Below are 22150 nucleotides of genomic sequence, written 5' to 3'. Positions count from 1 at the left end.
GTGTTTGAACCTTTTCTTCTTTCCTTCTCTCCTTAAATCAGATGGGATAAAGAGAGTCAAAGATGTTAGTTAGAAAGGATACCAAATTTAATCTAAAGTAATTAAAAATTCATCGAAATTAAGGCTGTCAATTGTGACAGTAATAAGCTCCATCACGCAGCCACGCACTAAACCGCCCGCATCAGTGCGGTATAAAGGTCTTGTGAGATGCTTCCAAGAACATAATGCCTCAAACAAAAAAATTTATTTATTAAAAGCTTAAAGCCAAAACTACGGGTTCGCACTCGACACCTTTCACAATTCACTTTCCTGCGAATTATAAACCAACACCAACCTAGTGCAACAGACAGAATATGTAGCACGTGCACAAAAGTACACCCGCATAGTGCCTATTGAAAGAGATAACTTCAAATTTGGAATTGATCACATCACAAGTTCAATTCATACCAAATCCAGCCACTAAACATGAACGTTTTCCATCATCTGAGCTTTCGACGTCTTTTCAAATCGCCAAAATACAGGGTGTGTAAACATGGTTTCCATACTTGGGCTAAACAAGCATTTAAACATGACAATTACTTACGTATCTAGCGCACCCATTTGAAATTGAACTTATATTTCACAGACAAAAAAAAGTTAAAAGGGCATGACTGTTTAACAAAAGAACGGCCAAAAGGGAAGAGAAAAAAAAAAGACATAATAAAGAATAAAAGGAAAGAAGAGAAAAAACAAGCACGTTAGAAATATCAAATCAACAAATACAGACACTTTCGGGTTCGGCAGGGATAATAACAACAATAATGAACAACCCGTTTTTTTTTTTCTCTTTATTATACTACTACTAGATATTCTTATGCATGACTACTGAATGTTGTTGCTGTACGTTGCTACCCTTCCTTCAACGACGTCGTTCTGGGGTCCAGTGCGGTGCAGCTGGGCTAAAATGAAAAGAAAGCACCCTAGAGTCAAGTAGCTCCATTATGGGCGTGAAGCTCACGCACCTTGGCACTTTGTACTGGTTTATCGACGCACCACGCGAGATAGCGTAGTCCATCAACTCCTCAAACGTTCCATTCTTCACCACTCGTATCTCCAACGGCCCAATAGAGTTATCGGCAACTCTCCCTTGTCTATAGACGGAGTTCAGCGACTCTTCCATCACCAAGCAGCACTGGTTCAGAACTTGGTTCGTTGGAGGGTGAGACGAGTCCTTCATCATGAGCTCCCAGTAAATCACGTAATGCCCAGGAATGGATTTCGTGTCAGCGAAGCTTGTGTACTCCGCCACGCTGGTATTGAACTCCTTCAGCAACTCCGAGGCATTCTCAACGGCCTTTTGCAGTTCGGCTTCGTCGGTTTTGTCCGAGTCAATGCTCAACAAAACGTTCTTGCGCCTCACGAAACGGAATTGCGGGTCTGAGTTGTGGAAACCGGTTACTTGGAGTATGTCACCGACCCTGTAACGGCAAAGACCTGCATAGGTGGTGATAATGAGTTCATAGTATTTACCAAGTTCCACGTCAGCGAGTTCCACCAAGCGAGGAGGTGAGTCCTTGGAGAGAGTAATAGGAGAGGAATCATCATGCGGTAAAAACTCGAAGTAACCCATGTTGGGTAAAATGGTGTAAGACACGTCAGAGGGTTCGGACATGGGTTTGAGGTTGAGGCCGAAAAAACACTCAGAAGAAGCGTACATGGTACAAGGCTTAGGTAGGCCACCGCTGTAGTAATCGAGTGTGGGAATATATTGAGCCATGGCACCCGTGACGATAACGTCAAGGTACTTTGTGTTGGGCCAAATCCTCACGATTATACGCTCCCAGTTTTCTCCGGAGCATTCGCTTTTAATGAAAGCGGCGAGTTCGGGGTCAGGTTTCAAGATCTTGGACATGCGTTCCTTGATGGAAGGTTCAGTGATCTTGGGGTTTAGGGTTCCGGTGAGGATATCATGGGAAAGTTGTTCCCAATTGAGCTGAAGGAACCTTATGGCTCGGAGAAGGCCAGAGGCGAAAACGGCTCCGACGCGGAGAACCTCGTGGCGCATGATGAGGCCACAGAGCATCTGAGTATACATGCTCTGGAAGGAATCAGGGCAAAGGATGGCTTCGTTGGGGCTTGTGAGGACGTTGTAAGGGTCGAATGGTCTTTTCCTGAATTGCTCGCTCTTGTAGTAGCTCGTCAGCACCGGACGCGCCATTAACCCGCCGGGTGTCTTGGCCTCTGCCTTAATGAACAGGAAGTGAAGCGCCTTGCCTTTGTCCAAATCGGACACGTATCTGCGCAATCGGAGGAGGAAACAAACAAAATTCATAACTTCAAAGTTACTACCACCATAATTGCCATCAACTAATACGCCACTTAGTATCAGTTAATGAAAGAAAAAAAGAAGAAGAAGCTAACATACTGGTTCATCACAGGCATGAGCAGGCTGTACAGTAACTGACGACGGTCCATCTCTTCATGAATTGTTGGCATCAACTTTCTCTCGCCAGCAGATGTTCCAGAACTGTAATTTGAATTCATTCATTCAAGCACGATCAGTAAAATACAAAGGACATTCATTCATACTATACGCCTGAAATATTAATTAATCGTACCTGGTGAGAAACTCGGAGATTGGGTGAGCGCACAAGATGGGAGAGCGGTCACCATTTGCAATGCGCTCAATATCAGGTTGCAGATCCTCGTAAGTGACGACGGGAACCTTGGACTTGAAAGTGTCACGGTCGGTGGCACCGTTGAGAGCGAAGCGTTTGAGGTATTCTGTCTCGGCGTTTTGGGTGAGAATCTCGGAAAGGACTCTCTCCTGGACGGAGTCAGTGTTTTTGGTAACTTGCTCGATGAACTGAAGAGCCATGATAAGAGAGGGAAGAATTAAGATAGAGAGAATGAAGGGAAATGAGAGAGGGAGGGGCCCTGGGTACTATTTATAGCGGCAAAAGGGTTTGTGCATGTCATGGGTAGCCACGTTGACAAGGAGGAGCAAATAGTAGTTTTGTTTTAGAAGGACCCTGAGGGGACAAAAGATTAAAACAACTTCTGTTGTAGACTTGGCTGGGAGGACATGTGGGCCAGGGAACACGTAAGGATAGGGCCTCATGGCCGACAGCTGGGGCCCAATTTATCGCCACGTCAGCATAAAATTGGACGAGCCTACGCGTCAGCCAAACCACGCGGCCATTTCCTTGCAGGGTTTGTTGGCCTCCGAAAGCGATGGGGCCGCCGGCCTTAAACCCTCTTGTAGCCCATTTGCTTCAGTAAGAGACAACCCAAAACTTATAATTAAGAGCAGTAATAAACCATTTTTGTCCCCATTAAGAATAGTAAATATCATCAAATTGTGTAATTAATTTGGTCACCTGAAATTTACACGTAGGAATCATGATTTTTGCTCCCATTAAGAATCCATCATTACAATCAATCACGGGGACAAATACCACCCAATTGTGTTATATATCATACATGAATTATGTAATTAATTTGGTCACCTAAAATTTGCATGAAGCAGACATAATTTTTCTCCTCGTTAGGAATCCATCATTATGAAATCACGAAAACAAATATCATATAATTGTGTTATCATACATGAACTATATATATAATTAATTTGATCACCCGAAGTTTGCATGAAGCAACCAAAGATGTAGTTTATCCAACATGATATATAACTTTAAACTATATATAAAAGAAAGTAGGGAATCTCTCACTTAATTCACATGGATAAACAATTTACTTAAAATCATATTAGTGTCTAAATTATTATGATAAAATTATACTATTTTTATTTATGCAGCAAAATTAAACGATTAAGTTTCTTTTTATTTTATGAAGGACACAAATTTGGATTGTGTTGAAAGATTAAGTTGGGAAGTAATTTTTTTATCTGGAAAAGTATATGCTAGATATGGAGGAATATTTTCATTTATGATACCATAAAGTTCTAATGAAAGACCGCATGGTTCATACTTTGACTATGATTAAATATTGTCACTTCAACAAAATTCAGTTGACATCAAAATATATTTATTAAAAAGTCAAATGATCTGTATGATAGATGAAGAGATCATCACAAATACACCAAAAATCCAAAATAATGGAAACTATTGGCAAGGGATAATTACATTAATTTCTCTAAAGATTTGTGTTACTTATACTTACATTCTTGTTTAAAAAATTAAACATGTTCATGCTATTTTTTATTTTACTAATTTACTTTTAGGGTCCATTAAGTAGTATGGAAATTTTTTATGTCCTTGAAAACTATCAATCATATGAATATAATTCTTATTAATTACTAAAATCAATTTCATTGATCATAACTGTTTTTAAAAATATTTATATATTATTGAAAATTAAATCGAAAATTTTTACCTTTAATTTAATTGAAATTTCCCAAAAAATTAATAATTTATCATAATAAATAATTTAATAAGAGTGAACACCACATTTTTATTGTAATAAACCTTTTTTCTAACTCGAAAAAATTATATTTTTATGCCCTCCACGAGAACCATTCCGTAAGAATCAAATATAAAAACATTTTAAAAAAATATTATTTCTTGAAAATGTTATTTTTAAATAATAAACCAAACATTCCTAATTTCATATTTTTTTAAAATATTTTTTTTATTGTTTCAAGTGGCCCCAAAGGGACTTTGTGTATATGGTTGTTTTTAGAGGTGTATGTGGTTAATACACAAGGTTTGAACAATTTTTTTATTTGTAGATTAAAATTAAACTTAAAGTTTTGGACTCCATTGAGGTTTATTTAGACTCTAGGTGTTAGTATGGTTTCACAAAAGTTTCTTAGGATTCTTTCGATAACGACGTAAACAATATTTAGATTGCCTTCATTTTATAATCCATCGATCGTCATTATACCTTATAAGTAATATATAATATATAATACTATGATAATTAATTAATGATTCCTCAAAGATGGCGAAGAGAACAACGTCATCATAAGTCATGATATTGGAAAAGGGAAATAATCCAAACCATTCACCTAACCTTTGTTTGAACTTGTATTTAAAAATTTTGTTTGAACTTATCTTAATAAAATATATAACTCATCTCATAATTGAGTTATAAATAATTACTTTTTTTATCATTTAAAAAAAAAAGTTTGTTTGTTAATGTAATATTTAGCATGCACTTTCATGTTAGAAAATGAAGTAAAAATGCCTAAGTATCTTTAATGATAAAAATTACTGTAGTTTTTTTTTCTAAAGTGTATCATTGTTAAATGCGTGCAATATTTGTAAATTTCAATTCCTAATTATATGCTAAATTCAGTGAATCAAACAAACACTTATAGATACTTAGGCAATACACATACAAAATATTCACAATTTATTATTTTCTAACCTATAAAATGCGATGTTGACTCATTTGAGTAATTAAATACATTTTTAAATTTTAATTTATTTCGTTAGCTTTAAAAAATAATTCGAACTATTACACTTCTACTAAAAATCATTGCTAGCTATCTTATTTTGAAATTTTACAACCAGCCAATAATGTATCGGAGTTTACAAAAGTGAAATGATAATACTTACTTTTTATGTTAAGGGTGGAGTCATTATATCATATGTAATTAGAGTTGAAAACGAACCCAGTCTAACCTAGCTTAGCTCGACCTAACTTAATAGTAATAACTGATTCCGCTAGCTTGATACTTGACTTGATCTTCACATGAATTTATTTTTTAGCTCAAATATAATTCGATTCAAAAATTCGCAAATGACTATATTCATATTGTTAGCTCAAAGACACGAATTTAGAGCCAAAATAAGACTAAAATTATATCATTTCACACACACATATGTATATGAACTGTTTGTTATAATCTTTTTTAAAATAATCACTTATTAAAAACAAAATTTCTTTTTTACTTTTCTCTGATTTTTTTTAATCTTTTCAAACAATTTAAAACTAAAAGAATCTAAAATATGATTAAAATTAAAAGTTATTTTGAATAACTCTTCAAAAAAGTCAGTTGTTTTTCTAAAGGTGATTTTAACGACTGTAAAATAAACATAAAGTACCTTATGCTTATTTTTTTTTTTAAAAGTCTTTAAAATAATAACTAGATTATTTTACACCATACTCACTTTTTTAGTTGTAATAAACTGGCTCATGATAATATAATAACTATTTATCACTGTATTATAATAAACTCATGCTTGTTAGTTATATTTACTGAGATGGTTTTCTAGCAAGCTAAACTTCCAAAGACATACAGTGGACACTGCTGTGAAGACAGCTACGCCGTGTATTCTCGTACTGGCACTGCGGCATTACACGAAGCAATGCAATATCCCATTTTTATTGTTAAAACTAATTAAAAGCTAGCTGCCTCTGCACTCTGCACAAACAGGGTCGCCACTCGCCACCATGACAAGATTACCAACATTCTATGCTAAGTTCCTGGAGATTAAGAGCCGTTTGTTTGAGTTATTCTTTTTGTAGAAAAGTACATTTTAATTAAAAATAATATTTAAAATATAATTAGGAAAACATTTGTTAAAAAAATTAAAAAACTATTTTAATACTTTTTCATAAGTTAAAACTAACAATTTTTTTAAAAAAAATGTTTGTAAAAAAAAAATCAAACCAGAGAATCACTTATTAAAATTAAAAAAGTACTGTCCTAGCTAATTAGAATGAAATATTGTACCTTTCTTTGGCTTTTTAATTTGCCTTTTTGGAATAGATCATGGGCCTTTTCAAACTATATGATGTTCAAGTTTTTAAGGATATTATCAGTACATTTATTCCAAACATTATTATTTATTTCTCATGTTTTTATGAGTGAACAATGCCCTACATTTTCTGATCAAAATAATCTCCAAGTGCACGCATGTCATAATGATTAGGCATTAATAGAAAGAAAATTTCTTGGTCATGACCGCACAACAACTTTGCAATTCGTACATGTTTGAATGCTTGCACTCAGAATGGGAAATACCGGTTACTCTTCCTTCACCAACATCTTATCCTACCCCTTATTACTCTCAGTAAGCCACCGACAGAAGCTTTGAACCAATAATTTACTCACTTCCACCTAGTCTGTGGGAAACTTCGCGGAAAGATTTCGAAGTGTATAACAATAACATTACGATCTAAGTGAAATAAAGAGGAAAGGTATGGGCAGGATAAGATACCATGCATGCGCCAATTTTGAATCCCTTTTCTGCTGCAATTTCTAATTAACGTTGATTTGGAAAGTCTCTTCTTAGTATAACACTGAACATAAAGTGATCATTCTCATTAGCATAACCACATGTCATGGTCCGCAGTCGCAATCGGAGATATTTTGAGGGCAGCAAATAATTTGAGTTGCAACCGTGCAAGGTGCAGCAACCACCCCATGCTTCAAAAAAATCAGCTATAAACAACTAAGAATTAATAAATAATTAATTAGTTAATCCTACCAAGTTTCCACCCTGGGAAACCTCTTGTCGTACAATTACATAACATTAACCGGACTTAACTTCCCTTTGAGCAACAAAAGAAACACAGTTTCTTAAATATATAAAAAAAAATGGTCAAACCCAACTGGCTCTAGAATATTGTTGACTGGATTTCTTACGTGAAACATTAATTACGTAGTACTACAGAGTACAGAGTGTGGTGCCGTCAAGAAACCTAGTTTGAATAAACTTCTGTCATAAAATATATTAATTGGACCAGTTCTTCCACACGACCATTTCCATAACCATCATTGTGTCTCTCTTTGACAAATGATGAGTTGTTACGCTAGACCATTCAAACTTCACTCACACACATTAATTCACCGTTGTTCCAGACACGTTTCTAGTTCAGTCTTGAAATTTTGGAAGCGAATCTGATGTGGCTACACACACACACATATTCAATGATGTGACTTTCTCATGCAAATATGCAATTAATAAAAATGGCACAATATTTAGCTCTTGCTGCATAATGGCTTTAGCGTATATAGCAAAGCAAGTGCGTGGAAGGTCAGCACTTGCCATTACCAAAAAGCAGAAGCCTCACATGCATTGAGATTGATGAACAAATGAAAGCGTATAATTAAATAAGTTTAGAAACAAAGAAACAACGTAAATAAGTTCAAAAATATATGAATCACTATTAAATGTGCAATATAGAAAATTTGACCTAGTTGTTTAAGGTTTAAACCATTCATTAGTAAAGGACTTTTACATGATGAGAAGGCAAAATAAATATGTGATATAATATCATTCATATATTTTCTTCTAAAATTGTGCCTTTGGGCATGTAATGGGCCAAGTTGATGGATTCCGCGTAAAACAGTACATGGTAAATATGATAGTGGGGGGTGGTCCGGCGTTAAAGTAGTGAGAGTGAGAACCAACAACCCATCTTTATGTCCGTGACAACTAATGTATGTTTTGCCAAATCTGTCAATCTTCGAAACCTCGCGTCTAGGTTAAAAGACTAGGGTTTTGAATTAGTGAATTATTGCATCAGTAATTTTTGTCTGTTAGTACTAAGAATTGGCTTTTCACAACTTTGGTGTGTTGAATCAAAATGTAGTATATATACATTGTATTGGGTCGTGGACGTGGTAAAGGAGAGTCGATCTGCTAGCCTAAGTTAAACTTTAATATATGTAATAAACGAGGAAAAAATGTTTTTTAAACAATGATTCTTCTTCTTCTTCTTTTTTAAAAAAAAGACAGTTGAAATGTAGTTCAAAGCACAAGAGGTGCCCGAACTAAACAAAAAGCTGAGTACAAATAGAAACAATTATTCTTCCTTGTATATATACATTATGTGTGACATAGCTATGGGAAGGTACCAATTTAATATATATTCAAATACTTTTAAATTGTAAGTGTTTTATTGAAAAAAAAATGCATATGAAATTATGCATAGAGATGAAAATGGGTGAGACAGACGAAAGTAGTAGTCATCCTTTATCCGCCTCAATAAATAAATATTCACCATGTGTTTTCTCGTTACTTGCATGGTGCCCGTTATGGATTTTTTTTAATATTCGGGATATTCGAAGGTATTCATGGATATTTTTGCAAAAATACAAAAAAAATAATTTAAAAATATTTTAACAAACATTTTTATTATAATTTTTTTATCTATTTTAATATTTTCTTCAAAAAATAATTTTAGTTGTTACAACTAAAATTATTCAAATATTATAGGGTCTACACTAACATATAAATTCAAGTAAAAATACACTAAAATATAAGTCTAAATAAAATTATACTGTACAAATAAGAAAATATTTATAAAAAATATTTACGTATTTAAGTTTAGTAAAAAAAGAATATTTTAATATTAATAGGTAGTACGTATTCATAGGTACAAGTATCGTGATTTTCACCTTCGTATCCATAGGTAGTGAAAATACATGCACGACTTTACCCATTATTTAGGAGTACCCACTAAAGATATATTGTAAATTTTATCTGCAAATATATGTGGATATGAATTTCTTTGTTGTTCGCAGTTGTGCATACTATTTTTAACTAAATATTAAACAATTTACTATATATTTATTATTCATAGTATTTTTAACTAAATGATAAAATATATTTTCTAAATTTTTTAATTAAATGATTGAGCATAAATAAAAACATTAGAAAATATTATATATTAAATTGATAGTGATATTATTCTATTGAGATTTTAATTTATTATAATAAGGAATTTTAAAAGTTATGAAAATTTAACATTTAAGATGCATATTTAATTACAATAAATATTGATTATATAATTTTACTAAATTTTTTATGGATAATTTTTTATAAAATGTGAATAAAACTAAAAAAAATAAGAGAGAGAGAGAGAGGGAAGTTACATGTAGAATAAATCTATTGATTAATAAATTTATTAGCATAAATCTAGTATATTAATGTTAATTGATTGTATTTAATTTTTAATCATATTTGTTTGAATCAAAATAAAATAATTTTATTTAATATTTTTATAAAAATGAATATAAAGTTATGAGATGACATCATCTCCTATAATTTACATATATATATATATATATATATATATATATATATATTATAATAAATAGTTTTTAGCATAAAATTTATCGTTAAAATTGATTTAAATTCACATTTGAATTACGTTTAATTATTAATTTAAAATTAATTGAAATTGATTTAATTCCCCTCAACTTTCAAACAATCATATCTTTAAATGTTTCACATGCAGCATAATACACACACCGGAATTATAGGCTGGTTATTCCCGTGACTGTGTGAGATTTCACTTGCCTCATCTATAGGTATTGCTTAATATTTGTGTCATGATTTCTAAAAGTTGAATATTAATTCTAGTTTTTCATAATTAAATAGAGATCAAAGCCAGAGAGCTGAAATTTATTATTACATTTCAACAACAAATATCTCTCTATTCTATTTTATCACTTCACAAATTATTGGCTTTCAAAGACAAGTAATATTTCAATATTCACATATAGGTTAGGGATGAATATTCTTGTTAGCCCCTAAGATTTACTGCGGCATTTAATTTGTCCACATTAATTTTCTCTCCAACAATTGTCAATTTTTGTCGGAAACAATGAAAGGAATATAAGCCATGAATATATAGAAAGCACGTCCTATATGGGGATATAATTAATACGATTGTCTCTTTCATTTAAATTAAGTACAAGTTTTATACTTTATTTTACAATGCAATGCAATTAAAGGGGACGCTTTCGAAATCTTAGGTGAATTGGACACGAGCTTATCCGGAATCACAATTTTAAAAAATAATTATAAAAAAAAATCAATGATTAGACGCCATTAAAAATTAAAAATCTTTACAGCATATGCCAATCCAAGTATTGTGGGCTTGTATAATAAAACAAAACATCATTGTTATCTAATACAAAAACATTTTCGTATAACTCACGATGTGTTTAGACAGTAGGAAAATAAATTTTTATTTGTCCCTAAATTCAAAGACATGTAGAATGAATTTATAATAATTTATATATTTTACTTAATCAACTGAAACTAGATTTTTTGTAAATGGTAATAAAATTAAAATAGTTAAAGAGAAAAGTGTATTGGTCCATAAAAAAATACTGTAGCAGAGATAGAGAGAGGAAAACAATTCCGTCTACGGGTCCAACAGGCAGGATTGTATTATGTGAAAAAGGCATAAGGAATCTGGAATCCAATGGAGGCCGAATAAAAATAGTTTTTTTTTCAATTTTTTATATTTCTATTTTTTATCAACTTAATTAATTACATCCTTACATTATAGTGCAAAGACATTGCCAAGGAATCACTTGTGCATCAAAGTAGTAACTAAATTCTAACTTTTGCTGTCGATATTTTATGAATTAAACGTATTTTATATTACATTGCTTGAGATTTCAGAGCCTCGTAAAATCCCTCTTGGAAAAATTGGACTGTATACTAATGCTAGTGCATTTAACTTGCATTTTTTTCCCTTGTATTGTATGGTTCAGATGATTTCATAAAAAATAGTGAATTGGTCAAGTAAAATCTAAATCCTTAATTAAAAACACGACAAAGAATTTAAATAACTATTTTTTACAAGGCATTGATTTCCATTTTGAAAAGTTCACAGTTTGGGGAAAAGTTTATTGTTAGAAACTTTTGTCCGAATCACATTTTTAAAAGATTCCAAAAGAACAAAAATGACATCCTATTCCATAATTTGTTCAAACTTCCAACTTCAAAGATTCAAACCTGTCGGCCAACCTAACAAGTTATCAGGACTAACTGTAAGCCTACATGTGCAAGCAACGATGACGAGTTAAAGGGATTGCTATTTACACCTCCTTTTTTTTACCCCTGACATCCCCCAATTTTCTAGACATTTTTAAATACCTAAAATACCCTTCTCTCCACCATCGTACCATCCATCATCTGAAGATTCACCATCCCCGCGAACCTTGTTATGTCGCACATAAATGAAAAAAATTAAAGTGAATGGGGGCAGCACAACAGCTGCACAAGGCCATATGTGGACACTCCAGTGATGGAGGAAGAGCGAGCAAGAGAATTGGAAATATGGTGAAGAGGGAGAAAGAGAAAAACAAAATGAGGAAAGCAGTGGGTGGTGGGGTAAGGCGAAGAAAAGGGGAAAAAAGAGGTGAGAAAAGAATGAGAAAAAAAATGTAGGAATTTACAGGGACTAGTTTCCATATTGTAAAAATTTACACCCGCATTTTTACAATACCAAAACTAGTTTTCAAAAGATTTGAGGGGGAAAAACCGAAAAACCACATTACAAAAACTAGTATTCCTACATGATTGAACAAAATAACTGTTCATACTGGTTTTCGATAGGTTATCCACCAATTTTGTGATTAGCCAATTTTTCGGAGCTAAATGGACCAAACACCTTCACAGTTCACTGATTTTCAAGTTAAAACTGGCTTTGATTTTTATTTGTGTGGCTCTCCCTTTAAAAATTGAAAAATGTCAATACATACTTTTAAAGACTTTTTAATATACAGTACTGACAAAAATTTATAAAAAAAAAACAATTTTGTGAATCCTACTTTTTATTCAATATTTATTACTAACATAGGACTGGTTATGTTAATAAGATGTTAATAAAGAATGGGCCCCTCAAAAATTTTACTCATACATTTAACTCCACTGGAAACTGCACGCCGTCTGCGCCATACTAAATTGAACCGAAAATACGATTCAACCTCTTTACTTTGGCAAAACCAAACAAAACTGATTATTTGTTTCGGCGCACTAAATTTTACAAACCTATATTGAATTGTGAACTACCATTGAATTTGAGTTTGAACCCAACCCTACTATTTGAATAGCAACAAACTACAATAGCAGGTGACAGATTTCTTTGAGGATGTGCTCAAGGCAGTAAGGATGAGGCACATCTATCTCAAGGTTCTCAATTGTTCTTGTGCAATCATAACTCCAACCACCTAATGGGTAGGCAACCACTCTGCCAACACCACCAAGACCTCATCCACCACCTCAATTACTCTGACAGTCGACAATGACATTTGTTGTGGCAATTTACTTATCCATGGAATCCCTGACTATACTCTCTGATCTCCCCTAATGAGTAATGGTTGGCTTCTGTATTCCAATTCTTTACACAACTGCTGCTCCGGCAAACCGCAATGACACACCAAATAGAAATGGATTTTGAGTTTTAATTTGTGAGCTGCAGTGTTTTTTGAGTTTTAATTTGTGAACTGCAGTGTTTTCTGTTTGCATTAAAAGGTTCAGGTAGAATACGTGCACCAAATTATAAAGAACTGGTTCAGGTTGGTGAACTGTTTTATAGGAGATGCACTGAAAAAGGCTCTTTGTTTAGGTTTGGCATTTTGGGCTCCAACTGTGGTACAGTTTACAGTGTGGTTCAATTCATAATTTTTTCAACAGCTCTAGCTACATGCTAGTGCACTGTTCTCTAAGGTAGCAGTACAAAAACATGGTTGGTCCTAACACTCGTGCTCAAAGATATATGGCAAGCTTAAGTGAAGCTACATCAAATTTTGTTGTACCTGTTAGAGACTGCAGTTAAATAACACGAGTTTTTATTCTCTCGTGACCTATGCCTTATCCATATCGCTAGTATTCAATTAATGTCACTCATGACACCAATCAACTTTAATAAAAGATAAGACTAAATTGACAGTGTCACCAATAAGTTGAGGGAGCACCGCTACCTAAACCAAAAATGCCTCTAACTAATAACAATGCAGTCATTTATAGAAAGCAACGAAATTACCGAAAACTAGGTGTTCAGAAATTGTCTCTAATTGTAATCATTTAGAGAAACCCAACCCAAATATGTCTTTAACTAGTAACTACGTAATCGCTCAATGCACAAATTGAGAAATTGAGATTAGTCCTATCATCAACTCAATATCATAATTGGAACTGGGTATTGCAGAAAAGGAAGCAAAACTGTAGTAGTTAAAAATGCATTGAATTAACTCCTGCTTGGATAAACCAAGAGGTTACAGTACAGATGCAACCTCCACTAACCATGCTGCATAGGGTCCCAAGATATATGGTTGGGTATAACACTATTATACTATTAACGTAGAATGGATTTTTAAGTAGGAGACAACCTCATAATATTAAGCAGAAACACTGATTCAACTAGCATTATAAAACAGTCTAATTTTATGCAAGAACAAAACAAAACCAGTGCAATTAAACTACTTGAACAAAAGAGCATCCATGCTACCAGCTAACACCTATACAACACTTAATTTCAACATAACTTTAAGTCTTGAACACTGCTATTATTATCTGATACAAAGAAAAACAATGTTGATGACGTTCAATTAGCCTGAAAAGATTCTAACAGAAGAAGAATAGATATACTTGTTTATCTTTTATAAAAAAGATAAAAACACTTATAATCACAACTGCTTATAATATTTATCTTTCTCAAATGCACTACCAAACCTCCACAAGCCTCCTGCTACAAAGCATTAGCCACCATTTTCACATCATGCCAAACGTAATCACAACTGATGCTGATTGTAAAGTCTATTCAAGTACCTGCTGAACACACAAAAACATTTAAATAAATATAACAATGAAAACACATCATAATAATGACAGAAAGAATGCCACATTAAGTGTAAGAAATAGGAATTTGAGTACCCTGAGACAATTCGCAGCAAGCGCGCGATTCGACGGAAATGTGAGAAGTGAGACGAGCGGAGGCGTCAGCGCTGTGCAGAGGCATCAGCGAATGCGTGCACACGAGAATTCCCACAGTCCTTGTGAGAGAAAAAAAAATAGATTTAGATAATAAAAAAATGAATGATTATGAAAAATAGGTAAGAAAGGGAATAAATAAACACAAGTTACCTTACCTAGGGAGTGTATTGAGGGGGCGGCGAGAGTGGAGAAGATGAGAGCGAAGGGAAGGCGAGAGTGGAGAAATGGAGGAACGAGTTGGAATGGTTCTCGCGGCCGAGAGCACCGACCGAGAGAGAGATCCGCAGCGCCACGCCATGTTTTTGGTTTTGCTCTGCGCACAGATGGAACCCACCAATTAGGGGTTTAGGCAGCGTGTGACGAAGAAGCTAAACCTAGTATGGTTGTTGTCACTTGTCAGAGCACCCAGCCCACATTGGATTGGACTCTGGCCCAGAGATTGTGCAAAGGCCCTTTTGGACACCATGTGTTTAAGTAGAGGGCCTTTCTTTATGCAACCCACATATCTCAGCTTACCACTCCTTTAAATTTATAATAAAGCTAAATTCCTAAAGTACCCCTCAGATTTTTATTTTATTTTATTCACTCCGAGACTCCCCTTCTTCACACCCTTCTATTTGAGAAATTATTACCTGGTCCGGGTCTACCAGGTCGGCTGAAGTCCCGGCCAGCGATAGCTTGACATGTTGACAAGCATATATGCTCTATTAGCAGCAAGGCTTAACAACTTTTGGGTTAAGAGAAATATCAAGTTTAAAAATCAAATTGATCTATTTATTCGTAGATCGTGCATAACCAAATTGTAATAACTGCTGATTTGAGAGTAAACAGAAATCAGAAATTTAAAAATAAGTTAATCTATCTATTCGCTGATCATGCAAATCATGTTTAATCAAATCGTAAACAATCCATTTCCAAAATTAACCCCTGGTCTTGTATGCAAATCTTTCCCTGGAAAAATTGAAGCCCAATGCATTTACCCAAGAATCTGCTGTGGGAGGAATTCCTGGATCAATAGTGAGTCACATTTCAAGTTTTTTGTGTAGTTTGAAGATATTCCCCATCCTTTAAGAGTATAACAAAGTGGTATTTCTTCATTGCAGCAGCCATGCCCAAAAGAATGTGGGAGACAATTTGTTTGAACCTAGTCTTGCTCACTTTTTTCTTGCTTGCTATGGATTTTGCTCAATGATATGAAACGATATTAGCAATGGTAGAGTTAAGTTTCGAAAGTTATGGAAGATTTCTGTGAAACAATCATCGATTAAATTACAAGATTTGTGGTAATTAATCCAGTTTTATGTTGAACGTTTTCATTATTTTTTTAGAGAAAATAATCTCATATCATTTTACCTAAAATAAGATCAATAATAAGATGCACTCAAACATGACTAGTAAAAAATCTAGACACTCTTACTGAGAAATAAACGTCTTTGATTTGTCTCCTAATGAAACGCACTAAAATGTTTTCATTATTTTTTAATATATAACACAATAGGGGTAAATATTAAATACTTCAGACATTATTATTATCTCAATGATGTAAATAAACCATTTCACAATTTTAACTTTCAAAACTACGTAATGTAATAGTAGTTATTTACTTATATTTTACATCACAATTTACATCTTATATTATATGAAATTTTGACACTCACGACTCACATCATTTTTTATTAGATAAAATTCGTCTAAATTCTATGAATTATGTGAATCTCATCCTCCGGCCGTTTGCTAAGTCTCATTTCCAAATTAATTTCAGCTAATATGAAAGATGTGTTAAGTGTTACACTCAATGCTTTTCGCCAAAGGCTGAATAGCATTGACTGCATTACAAAATAAGATAGGGAGTACATAATTAAACAACTTAACATTTAATCAATAATATTTTATCATATAATAACTTGTCATAAAAACTTAACTTTATAAACTTTTTTAGATAAATTTCACCATGAAATTTATTAACAAAAGAGATAATACGAAAGTCATAAGCTCCTTTCTAATGTTTAACTAAACACTTCAAAATGTTAATTTAAATAATTATGTAACAAGATAAACTCAAATAAACCATGTAAAAAGTTATTTGGACACCTTCGTAGTCAATAATAGAGAGAATACCCAGGTACAACCAAGCAGCTGGCAGAGGATGTTGCCGGTAGTATGGTTTTTAACGATGTAGTACAACTAAATCTATACATTGTTTTAATCAAGAATATACTCCTGCAAGTTACCTCTTACTAATGATTCATAGCAAGAAATCACAGCAGGATCCAAGAACCATGGGAAACCTATCCAACCAAAATAGGGGAAATACACTTCCACCGATCTTATCAAAAGTGGTGCTTCTCAGGATCTTACATTCAGAAATCCAAAACACAAACTGTATTATTGGCTAAACAGGCAGCGATCTTATCACCCTCCTTATTCCAACTGACCTCAAAAAATTCGATTGCGCTCCTCTTTCAACAACGGAACAATGTTCTTGCTTTTAAAAAATAATTTTTTTATAAGAAAGAAAAAGACAAAATTTAAAGAGAAAGAAAATAAATTATTTATTTTACGTGTGTCTTTTTCTTCTAGAGAAAAAGAAAAAAAAAAGATATATATATATATATATATATAAACTCCTTTATTCAACAACAAAATCAACTAAAAGCAAAATCTCAAGAAAAAATAAAAAATCTAACTTTACATATCATTCTAAAACAAATAATTTATTTTATAAAAACAAAATTAATGAGTAATATATTTTTATAAATTTTAAATTATAAAACAAATATTTATGAACATCTGCTCCATGCTTATGAGGGAATATCATGCTAATTTATGAGTTGTATGACAATAATTAGGAAAATATAAACATGGAACAGGAGAACCCGAAACATATTCAATTTTGTTTTGCAAATAACACCACTAATAAGGCAGTGAGAAATATCAAAAGAAGAAAGAAGTCGCTTGCTAGAGGAAAAGAAACTACGCACGGAAGGAAATGTGTTAAGCTATATGCTCCCTCCAGCTGTGCATTTGCTTTGCTGTACCCCATGCGACACTTTGCACCATGTGAATCAAGTCCACTTCAACCACGGACAAAAGGCAAACTATTTTCTCCTCCCATCTTCCGTGCACGCTTCAGCAGCTATTATTTTTCTCCATTATCTTGCCCTCATTGTCTGGTACTCTACACGTGCATTACTGTGTATAACCAAATCTGATTCTCCTTCCTTATGTTCTCTCTGCATATATACTGAACTTAGTTTCCTTTTGGTAACGACTGAGATTTTTAACCAAGATGCTAAAATTGTGCAGTTTTTGTTTTTCTTGTGTGTCAGTTGCATAGTTATATGAACAAATGGTTTGTCTCAATATAATTAATCAATATTATGTTTTTTTAGGGAATCCAAGAGGAATGGGCTTCAATTGCTCTGAAAGAGTGGTCCATAGCTAGATTCTGTACCCTAGAATATTGCTACTTGGATAGGGGTATTGCACCATATAGGGTATAGCTGCATGAGGCGGTACTAGTTTGTCTACACAACATTGCAACTTGTTGCACAAAAATTAAGGTTTTCTTCATAACATGATATCGGTGATGTGCAGCTATTGTATCCAACATCATTTTTAAAAACATGAAAGTTTGAATTGGTTATTGGTTAGTTGTAATTGATATATAGAACTTTTGCAAGAGTTGAATTGGTCACTGGTGATTTTCTCTCAACTGTCGACGTTTAATTGCACTGGAGTACTTATAATTTAAGTGGATTTTGTTGGTTAGTTATCATCTGTAGTCAGAGTTGAAGTTGTGCTAATTTTTTGGTCCAGGAGTTGTTTATAATGTTGGATCAAGATTGAATTGTTGAGAGTATATGTGTATCTTTGGTTCGGCGTTCGAATCTGCATTAAACCGCGATAGTTTTCACTTGAATTTAAAAGTGAACGAGGACGCACCATGCAGATGCAATGGAAGATGTGATTCACAATGTATGTTCCATGTGAACACGATTGGCAAACTTTACGACCATTAAATATCATGACTTTAGACACGTCAAATATTTCGAAAGTAGACACAAAACAAAATGATTAGTTAGCCAATAAAGGAAACTAACATGCACAATCCCCACGGACCAGGAAACAGGTATATACATATGATAGGAGTATATGTATCTATGTATCTATCTATATGTTCTAACTTGTACTTCTTGCCAAACTTTGCTAAATATGAAAATGATGGAAGACAACATTTTCAACATCCTTTACTTCCTTCTTTTTCTTATTATTTTAAAACTATTGTTCTTCAGAAAAAGAGATAAAAACCCACCACCAAGTCCACCGTCTCTTCCGGTGATCGGCAACCTCCACCAGCTGAAACAGCCACTTCACCGCATCTTGCACGCCCTCTCACACAAATACGGCCCTATTTTCTCTCTCCGGTTCGGCTCCCAACCAGTGCTCGTCGTTTCATCTGCATCCGCCGCCGAAGAATGTTTCACCACAAACGACATCGTATTTGCGAATCGTTTCCCCTCCATCAAGACCAAGTACCTTGGCTACAACAACACCATTCTTTTGGTAGCATCCTACGGCGACCACTGGCGCAACCTGCGACGTATCAGCTCACTCGAGATCCTCTCCACTCACCGCCTCAACTCCTTTTTGGAAATCCGAAACGACGAGACCCTCAACCTGCTCCGAAATCTGGCAAGGGCTTCTAATAAAGAAGACTTCACAAAAGTGGAATTCAGGTCCATATTCGAGGATCTGACGTTTAACATTATCATGAGAATGGTGTGCGGTAAACCCTATTATGGCGAGGAAAACGATGTGACCATCGCTGAGGAGGCTAACAAGTTTAGAGACATCATGAACGAGATGGCGCAGTTCGGTTTGGGATCGCACCACGGAGATTTTGTGGTGGCCGCAAGAAGTTACGAAAATCCGGGGAGAAGATGAACGCGCTATTTCAAGGACATTGACGAGCATCGGAATAAGAACGAAGAAAATTTAAATACTAACATGATAGACCATTTGCTTTCTGTACAAGACGAAATTATCACAAAATTATCAAAGGCCTTATTATGGTATGGGATTAATTTCCTCTTAGATTGATTCGTTTGCAGGATACATAACATTTGATTGTAAATAAAAAAGTGAGGCGTTATTATTGTTTTGCAGGTTTTGATTGTGGCGGAACGGAGACTTCTGCTATAGCGTTAGAGTGGGCGATGTCAAATTCGTTGAATAATCCAGAAGTGTTGGAGAAAGCAAGGATTGAATTGGACACACAAATTGGGCAAGAGCGTTTGATAGAGGAAGCTGATGTTACCAAATTACAATACCTTCATAATATAATCTCTGAAACTTTGCGATTGCATCCACCAGCGCCGTTGCTGTTGCCCCATTTCTCATTTGAAGATTGCACGGTGGGAGGTTATGAAGTGTCACATAACACGATGTTATTTGTGAAAGCATGGACTATTCATAGAGACCCAGAGTTGTGGATTGACCCAACGAGTTTTAAGTACGAGAGGTTTGAGAATGGTCCAGTTGACACCCACAAGATAATACCTTTTGGGTTGGGGATCGAGGAGGGTGTGTCCGGGTGGAGGCATGGCTCAAAGAACTTTGGGGTTGACTTTAGGTTCATTGATTCAATGCTTCGAGTGGAAAAGGATTGGCGAGGAACAAGTTGACTTGGCTGAAGGTCATTCCATTGGAGGCCCAATGCAACGCTCGTCCAATCATCAACAAGATTTTTTTATTTTCTGTCAACAGTCGATGTTCAAATGATCATGTTGAATTAATTAGTAGCATTATGAGTATGACAGCTTGTTTATTTATAGTACTTATTTTATATTTATACTTTAGAAACTTACAAGCTTTTTTAGTGTGTATGTGTTTTTTTATATCGGTAGAAAAATAGTAGTAGTGTTTGTGATTGATTCAATTTTCCATGTAAGAGTTATTCGAATTAAACTTATAAAATTAAATATATGCAATCTGATTTAATTTGATTTTTATTTAAAATAAAATTTAAACCAAAACAAACCAAGATTTTGTATTATGATTTGGTTCAGTTTGATTTTTGGAATTTTTTCTAAAATATTATATCATTAAATTTTATATACTTTCTTTTCATCTTTTAAACTAAATTATATGAAAAAAAAATTATAGCACTCTATGAAACTTTTAAATCTTCTACAATAAAAATTTTAAATTTTCTTTTATTATAAACCAAACATATCTTATAAAAGTTGTATGAAAAAACAAAATGATATATATTATATAAATTTTATATACATAGTACTATGAAACTAATTGATATACACATAACACTAAAATAATATAAATATTGTAGTTTAATTTGGTTTCAAAAACATAAACCAAATCAAACCTATTGATTTGAGAAAAAAATTATTCAAACAAATAAAAAAAGAATCGATTTGATCGAGTTTTTTATTTTTTTGAGCGGTTTTTTATTTTTATTTTAAATCAATTTAGATTTGGACACCTTTAAAAACAATGTTTATGTGTTTTAATAAAAGAGACTTGTGCAATTTTTTTATGGATAATAAATTATGCAGGGCAAATCAATTAGTAGAGAATACATTATCTTTAATTTCAATTGTAAGGATTGTGATTTTAAAAAAGTATGTGATTGTTTAATACAAAATAGTAATACGTTGTTCGTTAGTTTGACATAGATCGATGTGTGTAGAAGTAGAAGGGTCTCTCTCTAACTTAAAACTAGAAAATAAAATTAGTTTATTTTAATTGTACTTGCTAATGGACGGGGAACTCTTCTGCCAATGTCATTCCATTGGAGGCTCAATGCAAAACGCGTCCAATCATCAGCAAGATTTTCTGATTTTATCTCAACTGTTATATGAACGATCAGATAATCACGTTGAAGTGTGAATTTGTATTAATATGTGAGCATTGTTAGTATGCGTAAATTTTCAATGAAAAAGGACTCGAGTCGACTTTTTATACATAATTTTTGTAAACATTAGTGTGTGTATATATATATATATATATATATATATATATATATATATATATATATATATAATGATATCAAACTATGTATTAGCCTTTTATTCCCAATTCTGCACATCTTTTTGTGCTTTGTTGGGTATATTTTTAACAATAATATAAAAAAAAATAGACATGGACTGATTGATTCGATAGCATATATTTGACCATAGCAAAATAAAAGCAGCATATCGGATTCACGTTTGCATTCCAGCTCATTACGGTGGTGAGAAAGCATCATAGCACTAGCTTTGTGAGTTTATGTTTTTTTTTTCTTTAAGGAAAAATATTCCTTTTCCAAAGAATATATTCAAAACTTTTTTTATGATTATATAATCTTTGAAAAAACAAAATCAAGAAAAGTAATTTTAATGTTTTTCAAATGCTAAAATAACAGCTTTTAAAAAGCTTCCAAAGACGGTTTTTATTTT

The 22150-nt window shown here is 33.4% G+C and overlaps 2 protein-coding genes and 1 pseudogene across 3 annotated transcripts; 1 reads left to right on the top strand and 2 right to left on the bottom strand.

The window, feature by feature from the left end:
- Positions 1-712: 712 nt before the first annotated feature.
- On the bottom strand, positions 713-2908 carry LOC114422100 (probable indole-3-acetic acid-amido synthetase GH3.1). Its single transcript, XM_028388305.1, has 3 exons — positions 2598-2908; positions 2405-2506; positions 713-2276 (listed from the first exon to the last, which is right to left on the bottom strand). The coding sequence occupies exons 1-3, from the start codon at positions 2855-2857 to the stop codon at positions 899-901; spliced, it is 1740 nt and encodes a 579-aa protein (XP_028244106.1). The 5' UTR covers positions 2858-2908; the 3' UTR covers positions 713-898.
- An 11215-nt stretch (positions 2909-14123) lies between these two features.
- LOC114422087 lies at positions 14124-15060 on the bottom strand. Of its 2 annotated transcripts, none has more exons than XM_028388286.1 (3): positions 14846-15060; positions 14631-14749; positions 14124-14528 (listed from the first exon to the last, which is right to left on the bottom strand). In XM_028388286.1, the coding sequence occupies exons 1-3, from the start codon at positions 14986-14988 to the stop codon at positions 14518-14520; spliced, it is 273 nt and encodes a 90-aa protein (XP_028244087.1). In that variant the 5' UTR covers positions 14989-15060; the 3' UTR covers positions 14124-14517. The 2 variants fall into 2 exon arrangements, with proteins under 2 accessions (XP_028244087.1, XP_028244095.1); XM_028388294.1 differs by having other exon boundaries at positions 14124-14525; positions 14846-15058.
- A 3854-nt stretch (positions 15061-18914) lies between these two features.
- On the top strand, positions 18915-21552 carry LOC114405789 (annotated as a pseudogene).
- The last annotated feature ends 598 nt before the right edge of the window (positions 21553-22150 follow it).

This window comes from Glycine soja, chromosome 1 (genome assembly GCF_004193775.1).
Source record: "Glycine soja cultivar W05 chromosome 1, ASM419377v2, whole genome shotgun sequence".
NCBI lineage: Eukaryota > Viridiplantae > Streptophyta > Magnoliopsida > Fabales > Fabaceae > Glycine > Glycine soja.
The sequence above is the reverse complement of the archived record's forward strand: the minus strand, read 5'-3'. Positions and strand labels throughout refer to the sequence as shown.

What these genes read in the sequence shown, in the direction of transcription:
- LOC114422100 (XM_028388305.1), bottom strand. Translation starts at nt 2,857, where the DNA reads ATGGCTCTTCAGTTCATCGAGCAAGTTACCAAAAACACTGACTCCGTC. An exon ending in ATCTCCGAGTTTCTCACCAG is followed by an intron (nt 2,507 to 2,597) that starts GTACGATTAATT and finishes TTCAAATTACAG; the next exon opens with TTCTGGAACATCTGCTGGCG. An exon ending in CTCATGCCTGTGATGAACCA is followed by an intron (nt 2,277 to 2,404) that starts GTATGTTAGCTT and finishes CCGATTGCGCAG; the next exon opens with ATACGTGTCCGATTTGGACA.
- LOC114422087 (XM_028388286.1), bottom strand. Translation starts at nt 14,988, where the DNA reads ATGGCGTGGCGCTGCGGATCTCTCTCTCGGTCGGTGCTCTCGGCCGCG. An exon ending in CCCCTCAATACACTCCCTAG is followed by an intron (nt 14,750 to 14,845) that starts GTAAGGTAACTT and finishes TTCTCTCACAAG; the next exon opens with GACTGTGGGAATTCTCGTGT.